This window comes from Pan troglodytes, chromosome 8 (genome assembly GCF_028858775.2).
Source record: "Pan troglodytes isolate AG18354 chromosome 8, NHGRI_mPanTro3-v2.0_pri, whole genome shotgun sequence".
Taxonomy (NCBI): domain Eukaryota; kingdom Metazoa; phylum Chordata; class Mammalia; order Primates; family Hominidae; genus Pan; species Pan troglodytes.
This window is the reverse complement of record NC_072406.2, coordinates 89,166,728-89,185,562: the sequence shown is the minus strand read 5'-3', so window position 1 is coordinate 89,185,562 and position 18,835 is coordinate 89,166,728. Positions and strand designations below refer to the sequence as shown.

Here is an 18,835-nt window from a genome sequence, read left to right as displayed (position 1 = left end):
GTTAGATGGCTTCTTAAAGGCTGGAGTATTTATTCTGTCAGCTTGTCAGCAGTTAATGATAGAGCTGAAAAAATTCTGTCATGAAAAACAGTTTGAAAAGCTGTTTGAAAAATACATAGGCTTTAAAGTCTTAGCTGTCACCATGTCCTGTCTGTGTGTAGTTCCTAAACAGCAGTGGCACTAATGATGGCGGTAACCAATCAGAGGAACTCGTGTGGTTAGTTTGCCTGCGGCAGTCTCTTTCTGCTGGAGTCCCTCCGAGGACTGTTTTCTGTACTTAAGGCCATATGTGAGATGTATCATCACAATCAAAAATGAACCTGAAGATTACCTTCCTTTTATCCTGTCGATTGAAATCAAATTTCTGTTAATTGATTTTGACTGATAAAAAAAAAAAGTCTAATAATCTGTGGACTTGCCAAAGCAAAGTTCAAAAGTAATCCAGTTCTGCTCAGGCTAAAAGCAATATTAATTATGAAATACAGCATGCATGTACATGTTCCCTCCTTTCCTTCCTTCCTTCCTTCCTTCCTTCCTTCCTTCCTTCCTTCCTTCCTTCCTTCCTCCCTCCCTCCCTCCCTCCCTTCCCTCCTTCCTTCCTTCCCTTCTTCCCCCTCCCTCCCTCCGGTCCTCCTTCTCTCTCTTTCTCCCTCACTTCTTTCTTGACTATGGCTTCCTCTGGTAAATAGCAAGTGAAGTCAAATTTCAACAGCGTTCTGCAGTTTCTTCTTCTTGGCCTATCTGTCTTTTATCTCCCCTTTTTGTCTTCAATTCATCTGCCAATCCCAGCATTTTTTTCCTCCGACATCCTGACTCTCTACCACCCAAATGAAACAGGAGTGATTTCAGATTTGCACTGCTCACCCTATGTGGTTTCTGCTCTGGAAATGCCTGCCATCTTGACATTAGTTTTGTCTTTTCATGGCCACCGGCTCTGATTTTTGAAATACAATAGTGGTGATTTCCACTCCCCATATTCAATAACATTTGCATGTTCCTGGCCCTCCACATCCACCTTTCTGGAAAATAGGCAAGGGCAGTCTTTCTTCATGTGGTTGAGGACACAGGTTTTCCGTGGAAGACTCACCCCGCCCAACTCCTTTTCCATATCACCATCTATTCCTGTTAAATGTTTCCTTAAAAGTTCTCTGCCTTCCGGTTCACCCAGCCTTCCTTGGGTTTGGCTGATTTGCATGCTTGTTTACAGTTTATGAGGAGGAATAAAATGTGCCAACTGCCAAGCTTTTCGTTTTTATGATGCCAGTGTCATGCTAGCATTCATTTCCTATTTACTCACCTTTAGGTAATCACCTTATCTAATTCTAATAGTTATTCCCATTTAAAGTAGAGAAAAGCCCAGCCACTTTCCTTCACCTAAATTTAGAGAAGCAAATAAATAAATAAAGAGAAGTCTGAAAAATCTGAAACCTTTGGAGCCAAATTCCCTGTCCCTGTTTGCTATGTAAAGTATGGCTCATTTCTTTGATCTTGAGTAATAATAATTCTGAGGAGTTATACTGTTTTCATATGCTTCAAAGCTGTGTCAAAGTTTTGCTGCTTAAGGGTACTTCTTTATTCTGTTGGCTCTTGGGTACCAAGATGACAGGTCTTCTGTATGAGGTGGAGGCTTTTTTAAGTCGTAGCCTTCAGCAAAACATCAAATTACCAAATCCAGGGTAACATACTTCTACACAAATGCCTTTCCTGTAGATATATTATACCATATATATTAAATACTTTAGTGTTACACGCTACATTTTATGTGCAATAGAAAGTGATGGTTTGAGGTAGCCTTGGGGGGACTTTTTTTCCACAAGCAGAAAAAGCTAGTGTATATCGTATCAAGTATGGTTTTTACAGGACTTTCTGCCCGAAGGCCTTTGTAAATAAGTAATGATCAACAGATTGGCTGTGGGTTTTTGAAAAGCATGCCTGTGTCAGTTTGCATGATGGGGGAGAATTTTCAAAGTGGATCTTGCTTTCATTCGTTGCTGGAGAGGGGCTGAGGGAGGCAGTCATCCTGGGCTGGAGCTGTCTGTTTCATGGTACATCAGAATTGCTAAACGTGGGTCAGGTGGTGAGTGGAAACTTGCCAAGCTACAGAACTCGGGCTTCTCGTGTTGGTTGCCTTTGGGCTGCTGCTAAGGCCTCAGTTCCTGTCGCTGGGATGTCTTATCCCACCAGCCCACCATGGTCTCCCTTCACAGCCCAGCTGGAATGGGCCATCCCATGACAAGTGAGAAAGTCTTAGACACTCCTCCCTTACCACGTCTTTCTATGTCCCAGGTGCTCCACATTCTCCATCTGACCTGGGAGCAAAGATGGACCCCTCCTGAGCCCTCTCTCCATTTCCCTTGACTTCCAGTTTACAGAAAGACCCCAGGGCCCTTTGTTTTACATTTGAATATCTGGCACTGGCAATGAAGTCATGGGTCCATTTTTGCTAAACCCCCTTTGTCGATTGGCAGAAAACAAGGGCTCTCCCAGCTCCCTGTGGCTTTTCCAGTTGCCCCCGCCTCTTCCGACACCTGCTTTCTACTCTCTAGTAAATGGGACTTTCAGGTCCTATTCCTCATGACCTGAAAAATCCATAAAGGAAGCTAATGACTTATTTGAAGTGGATTTTTCGACATGAGTTTGTGGCTTGCAGTTTGAGCAGAATCAATCATTCTGAATGCGGGCAGGTTTTAGTGGCCTATGGGCAGTGATAGGAATAGCTCCAAGAGGAACTGGAGAGCCCAGAATGGGCTAGGATGGGCTGTAATTTACCACTGTGGCTTCTGCAAATAAAACAGGCTCCTGCGTGAAGGCTCCTTCCAAATCATCTGCCAGCAGGAGATGCAACGGGGACTCTGCACTAATGGTCTTTTCCTCCCCTTTGTTCTTGTATCAGGCTTACCCTAGTGTTTAAGTGTCACTTAACTCTGCACGATCATTAGGTGAACAGCCTTGTTTTGTATATCTGGATCCTGAGGTAGTATGTTTCTGAGTCGCCTCGACAGAAAACAACCCTCACATCCAGATAGAGCTGAATGGCGAGTGTCTGGGCCCTAGGCCGAGGACACACGTGTAATGATGGATAAATTTGGCTCCACACCCACAGAGGAGGTGTGAGCCATGGAGGCTTCCAAGTCCCTGGCTCTCTCTGCCTGTTATTTCCCTTCCTTCCTGGTCTCTTACTGTGGAATTATTGAAGGAGCCTCCCGTAGTTTTCCTCTAAAATCACCAAGCACCCGTTGCCCAATTCTCCCTACTTAGTGGGGTGGTGCCTTGTAAGGATAGCTATGTCTTTCCTCATTTGTAAAGTCCTAGGGGGGGCACAAAGTTTGTCTCTAAATAGCTAAGTCAAGAGTTCTTAATTTGGGGGCCTTACCAACCCTATGAACCTTCAATGAAAACTCTCTAGGAAGTCTTTCTAGGAAAAAATAAAAAGTACACTTGATCCCCTTTTGACCACAGTTGAAGTAGATTAATGGATTCCTGAAATCTCCATTCAGGATCCCTGGTTACAATCACGTTCAGTTTATTCCAGAGCCACCTCCACATAGTTGCATATACAAATGCTTTTTGGTTGATGAGATTTCTCCAATGGGTAGGTGGTATGGAGTAAACACCTGGGTTCTCACACTGAATCCTCACATGGAATCCAAAAAGTCTGTGCACTTCGGCTGCCTGCTTTTAATCTTTTTCTCAGATTAGCTCCCATCCAGCAAATATTTAGCGAGAGCCTACTGTGTGCAAGTTGTCATGGAAGTTCTTTAAGGAATCTAAAGTCTAGCACCCAAATGACTTTAGATCCCTTAAAGAACTTCCACACAGTCTAATAGATTAGACTAGATCCCTGCCTTCAAAATGCTTATAGTTTAGCAGAGGAGAAGACAAGCACATAAAAACACAGAATTGGGTAAGAACAAGCTGGGGGTTCCACTAGCATGGGCTGTGAGAATAGAAAGAGCTGTCATTACCTCTGGTTTGGGAGGCTGAGCCTGGTTTAGGAGGAGGTCTTATTGAACCTAGTTCCATACCATGAGGAGAATGCTCAGCTAGTAATATTACCTGTCTAGGTTTACCAGATGCCAGGCATCATTCCGAGACTGGATGCCTATAACTCACTGAGTCCTAACTACAACTCTATAAGTAGATATTACTCTTGCCCCCATTTTACAGGTGAGTATGTTGAGGTACAGAGATGTAAAGTCTGGTAAATCTAGGTAAGTTTTCCCTAATTAGGATGATGGAGGACATAGGGACAGTGCTCAGACCACAGTAAATGCCTGGGTGTGGCTATAGCCAGGGGTCTTTGGAGTGGCCTAGATGGAGTGGAGAATGTAAGAGTATTCTGGCACCCAGTCATGAACGCTTTGCTTGTCATAGGCATTAGGGAACCCCTGAAGGTTTTTGAGGAGGCGGTAACCTAACTTATGTTTTGGGGGAATCACTGGTGGCAGCAGAGAGAAGGGTTGGTAGTCCTCCATCAGGAGATTTCTGAGACACACACTACATAAGCACAGGGGTGTGAAATAGAAGGCCCACTCAACCCCAGCCTCTGCCAAGGCCATTTGGGTGCTAAGCCATTCAGGGTTTGCTGTAGAATAGTAGACTAGGACTGGGATACATAGTTTTCCCAAGGACACACATAATTCCTGACATCAGTCCTGAGACCTAGAGTTTTCCTCTAAAATCATCCTAGTTTTCCTCTAAAATCATCAAGCACCCGTGGCCCAATTCTCCCTACTTAGTGGGGTGGTGCCTTGTAAGGATAGCTACATCTTTCCTCATTTGTAAAGTCCTGGGGAGCACAGACTTTGTCTCTAAATAGCTAGGTCAAGAGTTCTTAATTTGGGGGCCTTACCAACCCTATGAACTTTCAATGAAAACTTCAGTGAAAGTTAGGATTTATATAGGATGTATCAGGTGGGCAGTTTACACAGATAGCACCCAGCTGGGCTGGCAAGGATAATTGACAACACCCAGAAAAAAGAAATTGAACATTTTGAGGAGAGTTTCGTGTCAGGAGACCCAGAAAATATTAGACATTAGTTTCCTGAATGGGAGGCAAAATATGATTTGAGGAAAACAGATTATCCTCTTGGGCATCTCCTGGTCATTAAGTGAAATAAACTCATCTACTTGTTAAGTCTCATCACCTCTCTTTTGACTCAAACCTTTCGTGGGGTCATTTTGTTAGGACTTCTCACATCAGAGCCTGCTAGCATGAAAGATTTTAGTAATAGAAAATGGCAAAATGGACTCAGCCAAGTCACCCTCACAATTCCTTCCACTGGGCAAAAGAAAGAAGGAAGGCAGGGACAGCTTAGCTAAGTAAATTCACCTCTTAATGCACAAGCTGATAGCATATGACAGGCCTCCCCCAGGACTGGAGAAGAAAAAAATAGTTTGTGTCATGGTACCGAGGCTTGGGTGGACCACACAGGTCCCTGGACAAGTTCATGCTCAGCAGATGGTCATGACCTTGCCCTCGTGTCAAGAGCATCTTGTACAACCTCCTGTAGGACTGATGAACGTGTTGGTTCTCCCAGGCTGTCTCCCAAACATAAAGGCAACAATTTCCTTCTTCTGAGAATGCTGGCTGCCTAACACAAGATGACATCTTAGGTGGCAGCAGGGAAAATAATGCAAGTAGATAGATGCAGAGAAGTTTAAAAGGACCCTAGTTCTGCCAGGGTGGCTACAGCCTGGCCTGAGAGTTTTGTCAGTGTGGCTCCAGGGATGGCCGTCAAGTGGGAGATGGGGAGAGGGTGGTGGGCAGTGGTGTCTCGGGGGTGATGATCGTTATCAGGAGAGTGGAAGCCCTGTTGAAGGATGAGTTAAGGCAGGAGCCAGGATTTGCCCTGCAAAGCCTCAGGAAGTATCAGGAAATAGTAATCACCCAGGAGCCAAGGCACCCAAGAATGAGGCAGATCCAGTTGGAACCATTTATGGTGCTGAACACCCAACTATGAGCCCTTTTGAGGAGACCACCTAAGACCTAATCCAGCCTTCTGTGTCTGATACAGGCTGAGACAGACCTGTGTGGCCTGATATTCTTGAACATTGTACTCAAGTTCTTAGTGACTAGATACCATGTTGTTAAAGAAGGGTAGAACACTGAATTGTAAGTATTGCACTTTGCGAGGACTAGTATTTAATTTGCTTGTTTAAATTTATTTGCTGATTAGCTCATGGGAAGAGAAGTCAGCAAGAGAGAGTCATTAGTGCAGCATCTAGTCAGTAAATCCCCATCAAGAATCAAGTGTTGACACAATGCCTCGAGTTCCACAGAGTCACAGAGAATCAGAGTAGACACCCAGAATGTGAGACGCCTCCTTCAATTTTGCACCCTAGGCACCTCCCTTGTCTAGCTGTAGTCCTGGCTTTGCTGAATAGAACTACAGCCTCATAATCTGTGTGTAGTTGACAATTGCTAACTTGGGTAGGATTTACTGAAGCCATATAGATTCTCCATCTGGGCAAAACTTTATAGTGGTGGTTCTTATACTTTAGCAGGTGTTGGAATCACCTGGAGGGCTTTGTTAAGATATAGCTTGCTGGTCCACAGCCCTACACAGTCTAATTCAGCAGATCTGGCCTGGGGATTGGAAATTTGCATTTCTGTTAAACTTCCAGGTGATGCTGATGCGGCTGGTCTGGGCCACAGTTTGAGAACCACTCTTTTGAAGAATCAGAACAGTGAGAGGAGCTTGAAGTGATGGGGGCCCATCTCTAAGAAGTGTTCAGACTTTGCACTGGAGAACCAAATAGTTGCTTAATTAAGAACATCTGTCTGACCACTGACATGTGTCCTCCCTGCTGATTAGTTACAGCAGCTGGCTCCAGGCGAACTTCAGGCAGCCTTGACTGGTTAGAGACATAATTTAGGGTTGTCCTTCACATCACAATGCCCTTTTTATAGCAAATGCGCTGTGTCCTAATTCATACGCAGTCCCTGTAAATGAAAAATGATGCAAGAACCCTGATTGTTCAAAAACAAATTGTTGCAAGATATCAGAGGTAAATAGGTTCTCACTGCACACGTTTTGGATCTCCACGAAAGGTTTGCTGAGTCTCTGTTGACTGCTTGAAGAGTGTTCGGGGACTAGAGATGATTCATCAGTTCCTTTAATTAGTTTGATTGCATCCTCTGCTGGATTCTGGAAATACATGGAAGAGCAAAATAGATCCCTGCCCCTAAATAGTTCACCATCTAATGGATAAAACAGACATGGAAATTATTATTGCCGAAGGAGCATCTCTAGAAGTTCCTAGGAAGGGAAAATAACTTCAGTCTCTCTGGCTGTTCAGGATGATGGCTTTATGAGGAACACTTGAGCCAAACTGTGAAGCCTGAGAAATGTCTTGTTAGCCCCGTCATGGTGCCTTACATAATAGATGCTCAATAAAGTCAGTATTTGCAGCTCGGATAAAAGGTCTGCAGAGGGATGAGAAATTCACCTCCTTTTAATCAAGCCTCTCATCTCCCAGGGAGACCACTGTAGGATGCCCTTAATTTGGATGGGATGCTCATAATGACAGAAAAGGCCTTATCGTGTGATAAGACATGAGGTCTTGAAAATCAAGCAGAGAAAAGAATGCAATTTTCTAGCCATTTTGTAACTTTCCTTTTTCATAACATTTTTGTGTGTTTGGCTGGTTTTTTGTACTTTCATGTAAATTTCTGAAGTCCAGCGTTGAACCCAGTGCCACCGAAGGAACTGGGATTTGCTGTCTTTGCCTGTAAGGGAAATTGTGCACTTTAAAATATGATATCAGCTTCCTCACAGCAGGTTTGCTAGAAAAGGGATTTGTGGTTTTGCTTTAGGCTGTTGTCTTCAAGGTGAGCTTTTTCTGTTCCTGTTGTAGCAGGGCATTTAGTTCACTTCCTGAGATTAATTGATGCCAAGTGGCATTTCTTGCTCTTCAAATCCTCAAAACAAAGATCTTTTGCAGGCACACCTCAGAGATATTGCAGGCTCAGTTCCAGACCACCACAACAAAGTGAATATCGCAATAAAGCAAGTAACACACATTTTTTTTTCTAGTGCATATAAAAGTTAGGTTTACACTCTTCTGTAGTCTATTAAGTGTGTACATACCTTCATTAAAATAATTTACTCCTAAAAATGCTAGTAATCATCTGAGTCATCAGTGAGTTTTAATCTTCTTTCTGGTAGAGGGTCTTGCCTCAGTGTTGGTGGCTGCTGTCTGATCGGGGGGTGGTAGCTGAAGATTGTGGTGGCTGCGACAATTTCTTAAAATAAGACAACAATGAAGATTGCTGCATCGACTGACTCTTCCTTTGACAAAAGATTTCTCTGTAGCATGTGATGCTGTTGGATAGCATTTTACCCAGAGTAGAACTTCTTTCAAAATTGGAGTCAATCCTTTCATACTCTGCTGCTGCTTCATCAACTAAGTTTATGTACTATTCTAAATCCTTTGTTGTCATTTCAACAATGCTCACAGAATCTTCACCAGGAGTAGCTTCCATCTCAAGAGACCACTTTCTTTGCTAACCCGTAAGAAGCAACTCCTCCTATGTTCAAGTTTGATCATGAGTTTGCAGCAATTCAGTCACTTGTTCAGGCTCCACTTCTAATTCTATTTCTCTTACTTTTTCCACCACATCTGCTGTTACTTCCTCCACTGAAGTCTTAAAGCCCTCAAAGTCATCCATGAGGGTTGGAATTCACTTCTTCCAAACTCCTGTTGATATTTTCACCTCCTCCCATGAATCACGAATGTTCTTATTAGCATCTAGAATGGCGATTCTTTTTCAGAAGTTTTTCAATTTATTTTGCCCAGATTCATCAAAGGAATCACTATGGCAGTGATAGCTTATTAAATATATTTCTTAAGTAATAAGTCTTGAAAGTCAAAATTACCCCTTGATCCATGGGCTACAGAATGGTAGTTGTTCTAGCAGGTATGGAAACAACATTCATCTTATACATCTCCATCAGAGCTCTTGAATAATTGGGTGCATTATCAGTGAGCAGTAACATCTTGAAAGAAATCTTTTTCTCTGAGCAGTAGGTCTCAACAGCAGGATTAAAATATTCAGTAGATCATGCTGTAAACAGATGTAAATGCCTGACTTCAAAGCTTCAAAGGACAGGCTGATTCTTGTTGGAACTAATGCAGCTGGTGACTTTAAGTTGAAGTCAAAGCTCATTTAACATTCTGAAAATCCCATAGGCATTAAGAATTATGTGAAATCTACTCTGCCTGTGCTGTAGCAATGGAAAAATAAACCTTCAATTTGTAAAAAAAAAAAAAAAAAAAAAAAAACAAAAACCATAATATCTGCAAAGTGCAATACAGCAAAGTTGAATAACATGAGGTATGCCTATGTTCTTCTTTTTTTTTTTTTTTAGACAGGGTCTGGCTCTGTTGCTGGGCTGGAGTGCAGTAGTGTGATCTCGGCTCACTGGCAGCCTCAACCTCCTGGGTTCAAGTGATTCTCGTGCCTCAGCCTCCTGAGTACCTGGGACTGCAGGCGTGCACCATCTGCCTGGCTAATTTTTATATTTTTTGTAGAGATGGGGTTTTACCATGTTGCCTAGGCTGGTCTCAAACTCCTGAGCTCAGGTGATCTGCCCACCTCAGCCCTCCAAAATGCTGAGATTACAGGCATGAGCCACCATACTTGGCCATGCCTGTATTCCTTATTAGACTTTAGGCACACTGAATTTCTAGCTGTGGACACTGGAGGGGGAGCTGAGATGCAAGGGTTATGGGGTGAATTTCTGCTAATCATTCACATAAGTGGTGCATTTTGTAAATGCCTGCGATGCTGGTTTCCCTTTCTTGGCTGCTTAGAACACTGCAACTTGGGGTGTTTTGATGGAGAATGAACAAGATACAGCTGCCTCCTTAAAGTGGGAGGGTATGAGGTGGGCACCCTGCAGCACTGGCCTTCAGCCAAGTAGACCTTTTTGTTAAGGCTTTGCCTCTCCTCTCACTGGCTGTGCCACTTGAGCATGTTACTTATCTATTCTGTTTCCCATGTATACACAGAGCTCGATAATAACAGAAATTACCTACAGGTGTTCTTGTGAGTAGCAAATCATAAAATGTAGGTAAAAGTTTTAGTGCACCAACATTTGGAAGTGTTGGACTCATGGCAGCTATTCATCATAGTAACAACAATGGTAATAGCACTAGTAGCAGCAATAGTAGTAGTATTAATAGTAGCAGTAGTAGAAATAATAGCAGTAGCTCTATATCTTTATAATTGAACTGCTCTCCCTTTCCTGCCTCCTTTCACCATAATCAGAGCTAGTAATACATGAGTGGGTCCTAAGCAAAGTATAAAGGATGATAACCATAAGACTAGTTAACACTTCTTGAGGACATGCTCTAGGTCAGATGCTGTATTCAGGGCATGAAATATCTTTACTCATGTAATCCTCAAATGGAATCCATTGAATAATGCTAATGATTAACATTCCCATTTTACAGATGAAGAAACTAAGGCAATGTACAACTTAGCAAGTAATAGGTGAGCCAAGCCTTGAAGACAGACATTTTGGCTCTGGAGCCAGGGCGCTTAACCACTATGGTATACTGTCACTAAGGAAATAGGTGGTTTCCTGCCCTTAGTGGTATCAACCCCTGAACACTCCATTTGGAGATGGACTCTATAAGTCAGACTGCTCAAATTAGCTGGCAAGTGTTCAGGCTTCCTCTTTGCTTTAAGCTGGGCTGTCATTGGCATTGATCCTCAAATGCATGTCTAAGTTAAAGACGGAGAGAAGTTACCACTCTGGCAGAGCAGATCTAACATGCCTGTAAGTTGGTGGTGGGGTAGAGAAGGTGGTTGGAGAGGGGAGGGATATTGGCCGAAAACCTTTAGAGGAGATACTGGGTATTACATATGTATGTCTATGTATTCCTGAAATAATGGCAGGATGCTTTTTTCCCCCCCTTAAATGGACAAGAAAAACTTAAGATTCAAGAAGGGCAGCCGGGGGCCTTCAGCTAAGGGATATCTGATACATTGTGCCTGTTTTTCTTCAAGGTGGGCTATTGTGTTAATTTTCTAGGAATGCTGTAATCAAGTATCACAGACCCAGTGTCTTAAACAACAGAGCTTCTCACAGTTCTGGTGGCTAGAAGTCTGAGATGAAAGTCTGGGAGGGTTGGTTCCTCCCAAGGGTACTGAGGGAAGGATCTGTTCCAGGCCTCTCTTCTTGGCTTGCAGATCTCTGTCTTTTCCCTCTGTCTTCACATGATTTTCCCTCCTGTGGAAAAGTTGGCCCAAATTTCCTCTTCTTGTAAGGACACCAGTCCTATTGGATCAGAACTCACCCCAATGACCTAATTTTAACTTAATTACTTCTTTAGAGACCATATTTCAAAATACAGTCACATTCTGAGGTACCGGGGGTTAAGACTTCACATAAAAATTTGGGGGAGAACACAGTTCAGCCCATAAAAATGAAACAGCAGATATATCTCACATCATAGAGTTTCTATTACCCTAAAATAGGGCATGTACATTGGCTAAGTCGCAAGTGACAAGTGAGCCTTGAATTAATTATGGTGCCTTTTAGGGAAATTGAAAATTACTTTGTGAGTGGAAGACTTAGGTAATGTCATTATGATGTGAAAGACAATATCTAATCCTGGTCCTTGATTTCAACTAACTGGTCTTTGAGGAGTTGTGGGAGAGGCTTTGGAAGTGGGTCTCTATCACCTTGCAAACTGAAGATGTTGGGATCCCTTGTTCAGGGAGATTTATCATGATCCTCCTTTCCATACAACAAGCTGCCCAATTCCTCTGGGTCTCCCTGGATCACAGCAGTGTTGATTGGTGTGCTCAATGGCAAATGCTTGGACTTTCTTCTAGCAATAGAAGCTTTAGAAACTTTGATTTAGTCCCTGTGGACAACTGACTGTACACTCTCCACCTGTTCCAGAGATCTCTCTGCAGCACAAGCCAGCGTAAGGCACTTGAAATTACTACAGCAACAGCCATAGTAAAGAAATTTATACTGTCTGGCCAGAAACAGTTACAGACTCTATTGTTGCTGGAACGAATTGTGTTCCCAGCTTACTCCCAGACTGTGAAATCCAGTGAGTGTGTAACAGTTCTGGCCCTTACTGGAGCCATAAATTAATCCCTCTCCCATGCTGCTTACCTCTCATCTTCACTCTAGCAACCTTTCTTTACCTACTCAGGGCTCTCCAGCCTTCTGATATCCAACAATGGTCCAGTACTTTCAAAATTCTTCCAGCTGTGTCTTTCTCCAGTGACAGCACAGTGCTTCAAACCTTCAGGATCTTCTAGGCTCGCCCAACCTTTATATGCATATGCTCATGTATCCCTTGCTCTTGTGGAATGTCTCAATGATAGAAAACCCACTGTCTTGGGCAACAACTCATTTCATTTTTGAATTACTTTCAATTTTTATAACATTCTTCCTTTTTTGGAACCATGATTTTTGTTCTCTCTTAATCTCATGGATCATTCTTAGTCTGCTGTCAATCAGTCATACTCAATCAGTTTAATCCATCTTCGACTTGACTGTCATTGCACATCTGGAGACAGCTGGAAGGCCTGGTCTGAGTCTTCTGTACCTTAGGTTAGGTGGTATGGTATGGAGCATCTTCAGCCATGGTTTTAGGTGCCATTATTTGGCCCTTTTCATTTGGGCCTCAATTCTCTGGGTGGGTCCTACTGGCTATTAGTGGATCAACACTGCAACATGCTGAGATTCCTCTTCATTTCTCATGGTTCAGATCAAATGCTACTTTTTTTTTTTTTTTTTTTTTTTTGAGACAGAGTCTCGCTCTGTTGCCCAGGCTGGAATGTAGTGGCGTGATCTCGGCTCACTGCAAGCTCCACCTCCTGGGTTCACCCCATTCTCCTGCCTCAGCCTCCCGAGTAGAGTAGCTGGGACTACAGGCACCCACCACCATGCCTGGCTAATTTTTTTGTGTTTTTAATAGAGATGGGGTTTCACCGTGTTAGCCAGGATGGACACGATCTCCTGACCTCATGATCTGCCCACCTTGGCCTCCCAAAGTGCTGGGATTACAGGCCTGAGCCACCACGCCCGGCCCAAATGCTACTTTCTTTGCAAAACCTTCCTTAATGCTACCCAAATACCAGGATATGAACAGCTTTTTTCTTGGTATTCTCATATCACCTTGTACTTTGCTGTAACACTTGCCACAAGGTACTGTAACTATTGAACTATTGGTGTATATATATTTTTTTCCTGCTATCTTGTGGACCTCTCTTTGACTAGGGACTTTATCTTAATCATTACTGTAGCCTCCATTCCATGCTCAGAATAGGGGATTCCTATTGGTTGCTTTACTGATTCAATTGGTTGCTTTACTGATTCAATAAACCAAAGTTAGAATTCCAGGTACCATGCTGGTCAGAGAAGGTAATGTCTTTGTTCCGGGAGGTTTTTGATGTTCCTCAGGTCAGTCTCTTGGGGGAAATCCTGGATTTTTAATATTTAAATGGTCCAGGCCAGGATGAGAGATGTGTGGGGAGTAGAGTGTAGTGTGGCATACCTCTAAGACTTCCTGGATGCCTCTGGATGTTCCATTGCAAACCATGGCTTGAGCTCCAGTGTGAAATTATGCCTGGTTTCTGGAAACCACTACCCCAGTTAATGAAGCTTGACATTAGCTGCCTTTTTTCTTTTTATTGAAAGGCGATCGATCATCAGGCTTGCTTATTTGCTTTTCTGGATGAAAGTTGTAGGCCCCTGTTACCAACGTCTGACTCCTTCCCAGAAAGAATCAAGTATACCAAACCAAAATGTATCTCCTCTTCCCCAAGGCACACATTTTCTAAAAGTGTTTTTTGTCAGCTTGCTGTTTCATTTGCTTGCTTGCTGATATTATGGGAACATAGTTCTGAGTATCTTTTAAATCCTAAATGCACTAGGGGCAGGTCTCAGGTCATCCTGAGGTAATACTTTCTCTCCAACCAGTAAACAGGGCAAGAGAATTTGAACCTGGCTCTATATCTTCAGGGCAAGTCTACTAATATCCTCTTGCAACTGAAATATGTTCTTCAAGGGCTGGAAAGAGTTAATTTTGTTCATTTTCTCAAACCTCTTCTCCATGATGGCTTTTGTCTACCTACCTATTCCAGATAATATTAATAGATATCTATGCAACTGTTAAAGACTCTTCAAGGACAAAAACATCCCTCAAAATGTGCTCTCACCCTGATCTGTAAATAGTTCTTATCAGCCTTTTTATCTTAACATCTTTGACTAAGTTCAGTATTTGGAAGATGGCCTGGTGGTTTACATACCTCAAGACCTCTCAACAATCCAGACACTGAGATGCTACTCGGAGTGGGATTGTTCTTCTTTTAAGATCAGATATGACAGATATTCCTATAGTAGTCTAGCATGTTCGTTGAAGATAACTTTGCAAGTTTGCTTCACATAGTATTTGTCATTTGGTGTAGTCTAAAAGCAAATTCTCAGGCATAAATAAATGCAGTGAGAAAGTTTTCTCACCTTATGTGGGAGTGGGGAGCGTATTGGAGGGTCATGGTAGTTATTCAAAAGCTTAATCCTAGGTTTTTGGGCCATGGAAGAGAGATTGCTGTCCCACTCTGTACTCTTGACATATAAGTGGGAAGTATCGGAGACATTTCAGAAGGACAAATAGTAAAAAGTAAATAAGAGTCAGCCTCTGCAGAGTGAGACTCTGTCTAAAAAAAAAAAAAAAGAAAAGAAAAAAGTCACCCTCTGATGTTGAAATATAGAATTTCAAAAGGTAAAATCACTTTACAATAAATTTATGGAATGTGACCCGATGTATATTTTCTGTCTTGTGTTGACAATATTACTCAGAAAAGATAGCTCCATTTCAAGAGTGGTTAAGTATAGCTGGGACAATGTCCTAATTATATGGCCAGTTTTGCAGGAAGGAACAATGACTTCCCAAACCCGAGGTGCTGAATCACTATCAGAGATAAAAGCATGGACATTGACTATGATTCAAGGTGCAGGAGCTTATTTATTGTGCTATAAGCTTGTTAGACCTGCCTGATTCCATTGCAGTTCTTAAGGTTGTCAGTGAGGCTCTGCCAACCCACTAGACGGGAGGCCTTTATGGAAGCATCTTCCTTTTCCACCAATAAACAAGGCAATAGAGGGTGAATGTTGCCCTGAGAATTTGAAACAAGTTTATTAAGACGCATCTGAGCTTGAGGCTCTCATCTAAGATATGCAGCAGTTGGGAGGTGAAGGTGGCGGGGAGCATCATTGGATGGTTAGTGCATATACAGTTGTCAAGGCAAGGAGAGAGGGTGTTGTTTAGTATTGAAATCATGTATTCCAGATGTGGGCATTTGGTAGTCAGTCTGCTCTGAAGTGACATGCTGCTGAATCTTTAAAGGCTTCAGCCAGGGAGAGCAAAATCTGATTGGGCAAATTGCTAAAATATTTAAAGTGCAGCCTGTTAAAGCTTTTACTGCGAAGAGCATCACGTCAGAAGTTGTAGTCAGAAGGAGCGAGTAATTGGCTTTCCATCCTCATGCCAGTCAGTCAGCATGAGGCTCTATTCCTATTCCTTCCTCTTCATTGCCGAGGCTCACAGCAACCCTTTGGTGTGTCTGTCTGTGTGTGTGTATGTGTGTGTGTGTGTGTGTGTGTGTGTGCACGCTGGGGAGATCGAATAGCTGGTAAAATGAGAGGAAGAGGAGTGAGGTAGCCTTAAAAAGGGAGGCTGAATCCACAAAATGTTAGGAAGACCATTTAGGAAAAGAGGAGCGGGGGAAAGGCAGAAATGCTCCCTGACAAAGGTCAGCTGCACTTCCAGAAGTGGGGTGGTGGTTTGGGGCAGTTGTCTCTCAAAGGATGGATTCTGTAAGCAGAAGAATGGCCTTCAGTGACAACCACTTCCTCTGCATCTTTCACATCCTCTGAGATGTAATTCAGGGGGCACTTTCCATTTATAATTTATCACATTTTTCCACTTAGGTTTTCCTGTCCTTTTCTTCCCAGGCATGACCCCTTGTTAATTCCTGGCAATGATCAGATTGACAACATGGACTCCAATGTGAAGAAGTACGACTCTACTGGGATGTTTCACTGGTGTGCACCCAAGGAGATAGAGAAAGTCATCCTGGTGAGTGAGGGACTGTGCATCTGATGTTGCCCGCTTCTGCCCTAAACCACATTTGCTAGGAATGGGGTTTCCCTAGTGGGACAGTGGGATAACACTGTCCCTGGTCCTAATTATTTTTGATGAGTGAAATTCTGAGCATAGATTGAAGCAGCTAGACCTCTGATCAGAACATAAGCAATATTCAGATTTTTCAATCTCTGAATATATTGGCTCCTCATAAGAGTAGGTGAGCACTTGCTGTGGGAAAGGCATGGTGGGAGGTGGTATGAACATAATTCCTGTGGCCATGGCGCTGGTGTCAGAGCCTGCCTGTACCAATTATTAGCTGCATGGCTTGGGTAATTCATTTGACTTTTTGCACTTCGGTTTTCTTATCTGTAAAAAGATGAGATGAGAATGACCCTAACTCATAGGGCTGTAGTGAAGATTAAAATCCAACAGATGACTCAGTAAAGTTACCTCTTATTCTTACTATTATTAAATGCTGTAAGGAAAGCTGAATGCTGCCTGTATTGTTACTGGTTTATAGCAATGTTTTGTATTCTTATAGATAATAGCCTTGTGCATCTGTGAGCTTTCTTAGTGCATGTTGTAGACAGGCAAATGCATGATGATGCATGACATAATGATGACAATAATGAACTACAGTCCCCTTGGGGAGGCTGGGGCTCAGAGCCCTATTTCGTGGAAGGCTTGTGAACATCTTCATAGCAGCAGTGGGCTCACCCAGTCTCTCCCAGGAATGTCAGCATAGGTAACAATCCATTCTACTCTCTGCCCTTGTTCTATTAACAGCTTTGGGTCTTAATGCCTACACTGGCTTTCCTACAGTTTATTGTCTTGCTAATCCATGAAAAATGGATTAATAATCAGGAAAGTCAGATGGAAGGGTTCTTTCTCCCTTGGGCCTCTAATCCCCAGATTGGTATGGGTCTGTTCCTTTTTGTCAGCCAGGAAAATCCTATCATTTCTGATGTCAGGACCACCCTTCCTAAACAAAGACTGTTCTGGGTCCTCGGAATGGCTTTGTATGCTAACACACTGGACTTTCCCCTATGCTTTATCTATGTGTATGTGTGTTCTCAACTTAATTATAAATGAGCATTAACAGCCAATACAGTATCAAGCTAGAGGCTGTCTCAGAGGTGGGAAAGTTGCAGGCAAGAGCACAGAAAGTCAGAATTCTTAGCAAACAGCCATTGTCCAACTGACCAGGAGTGCAAATGGTTCTACTCGCAAAGCTGCTTCACGTATGTACATTATTTTTGTTTTGTTTTGTTTTCTTGAGACAGAGTCTGGCTCTGTCGCCAGGCTGGAGTGCAGAGCCCTATCAGCTCACTGAAACATCTGCCTCCCAGATTCAAGCGATTCTCCTGCCTCAGCCTCCCGAGTAGCTGGGACTATGGGTTCGCGCCACCATACCCAGTTATTTTTTTGTATTTTTAGTAGAGACAGGGTTTCACTGTATTGGCCAGGATGGTCTCGATTTCTTGAGCTCGTGATCCGCCAACCTTGGCCTCCCAAAGTGCTGGGATTACAGGCGTGAGTCACTGCCCCCAGCCATATATGTACATTCTGATGTATTCATGGCACTTTTGCCCTGGTGGCCTAAATTTAGCCTGATGTTACCACTTGTGGCAGGTCACAGGCTGGATGCCGTATCTGGGACCTAGGGTTTTAATGACTTGCCTGGATATTGGTGTAGTATGCATGCCAACTGATATTCAATCAACATCTCCTGCCAGCATAAAAAAGTTTAAGGAGGTGAGTTACTACTTCTATCCTATGAAAAATAACATCATTTAACAAAACATCTCCAGGAGGCCTACTATGTGCCACACACCATTCTAGTTACTGGAGATGCAATCCCTGACAACGACTGCTCTCACAGAGCTTGTGTTCTAGCAGGGTGGGGCTGGGGGAAGAGGAGTTATCTCTAGGTAGACAAATGAGTACTTAATAACATTTCAGATATTTATAGGATGCTTTGAAAAAAGTAAAGCAGCATTGTAGGCTAGAAAGAGACTGGGAGGTGCTGTCTGGAAAGTATGATCCAAGAAGCCCTCTCTAAAGTAACACGGCTAGAGATAAGAATGACAGGTAGGGCCAGCTACATGAGGATGCTTTGAGGTTGTGTACCCACTGGGCACGGGAAACTAACTACTTTGGGGATTTGAAGATATAAGAGATAGTCCCAATTGTAATTTCCTGGATTAATTAGAGAGAAGATATAAAATGTAACCCATGAAACAGTGTATTTAAAGCTAAGTGGTAAGAGGTGCAAAATGCTATTGAAATGTAGGGGAGAAGGACTAGGGTGTGTTTAAGTGACCAGGCAAGTCCCATCATATACACATAGATTGTGCTTGGGTTGGGCCTGGAAGGATGCATGGGAATTCCAGATACATAGAGAAATGATCAGTTTCTCTCTCTAGTGTGCTTTAAACCCGGCAAAATCAGACACACCAGGGCTGAGGCTCTAGAATTAGGATATTCATAAGGTTCTCTGGGTGATGTAGCTGTGGCCAGTCTGAGGATGGGTGTTTTGATCCCAGATCGAAGTTCCTGGGGTCAGCATCTGTGCCTCGGCCACTCGACTAACTGTGCCTTCCCCACCTCCCTATTCTAGAATTCACTTCCACCGTGGGCCCAGTTTATATTCCTCTGGCTTGTTGAAGGGAGCTAGCCTCCCAGGTGACCTGGCCAATTAAAAATAATT

General features: G+C 43.1%; 1 protein-coding gene across 36 annotated transcripts in view; it reads left to right on the top strand.

Annotated features, from left to right (window-relative positions):
- KCNMA1 (potassium calcium-activated channel subfamily M alpha 1) overlaps positions 1–18,835 on the top strand; it is a 764,605-nt gene that overhangs the window by 667,603 nt on the left and 78,167 nt on the right. For all 36 annotated transcript variants that reach the window (XM_054659718.2, XM_016918668.3, XM_024346463.3 and 33 more), the window contains one exon: positions 15,993–16,116. In XM_054659718.2, the coding sequence (XP_054515693.1) occupies positions 15,993–16,116 (124 nt within the window). The remainder of the gene's footprint in view (positions 1–15,992; positions 16,117–18,835) is intronic.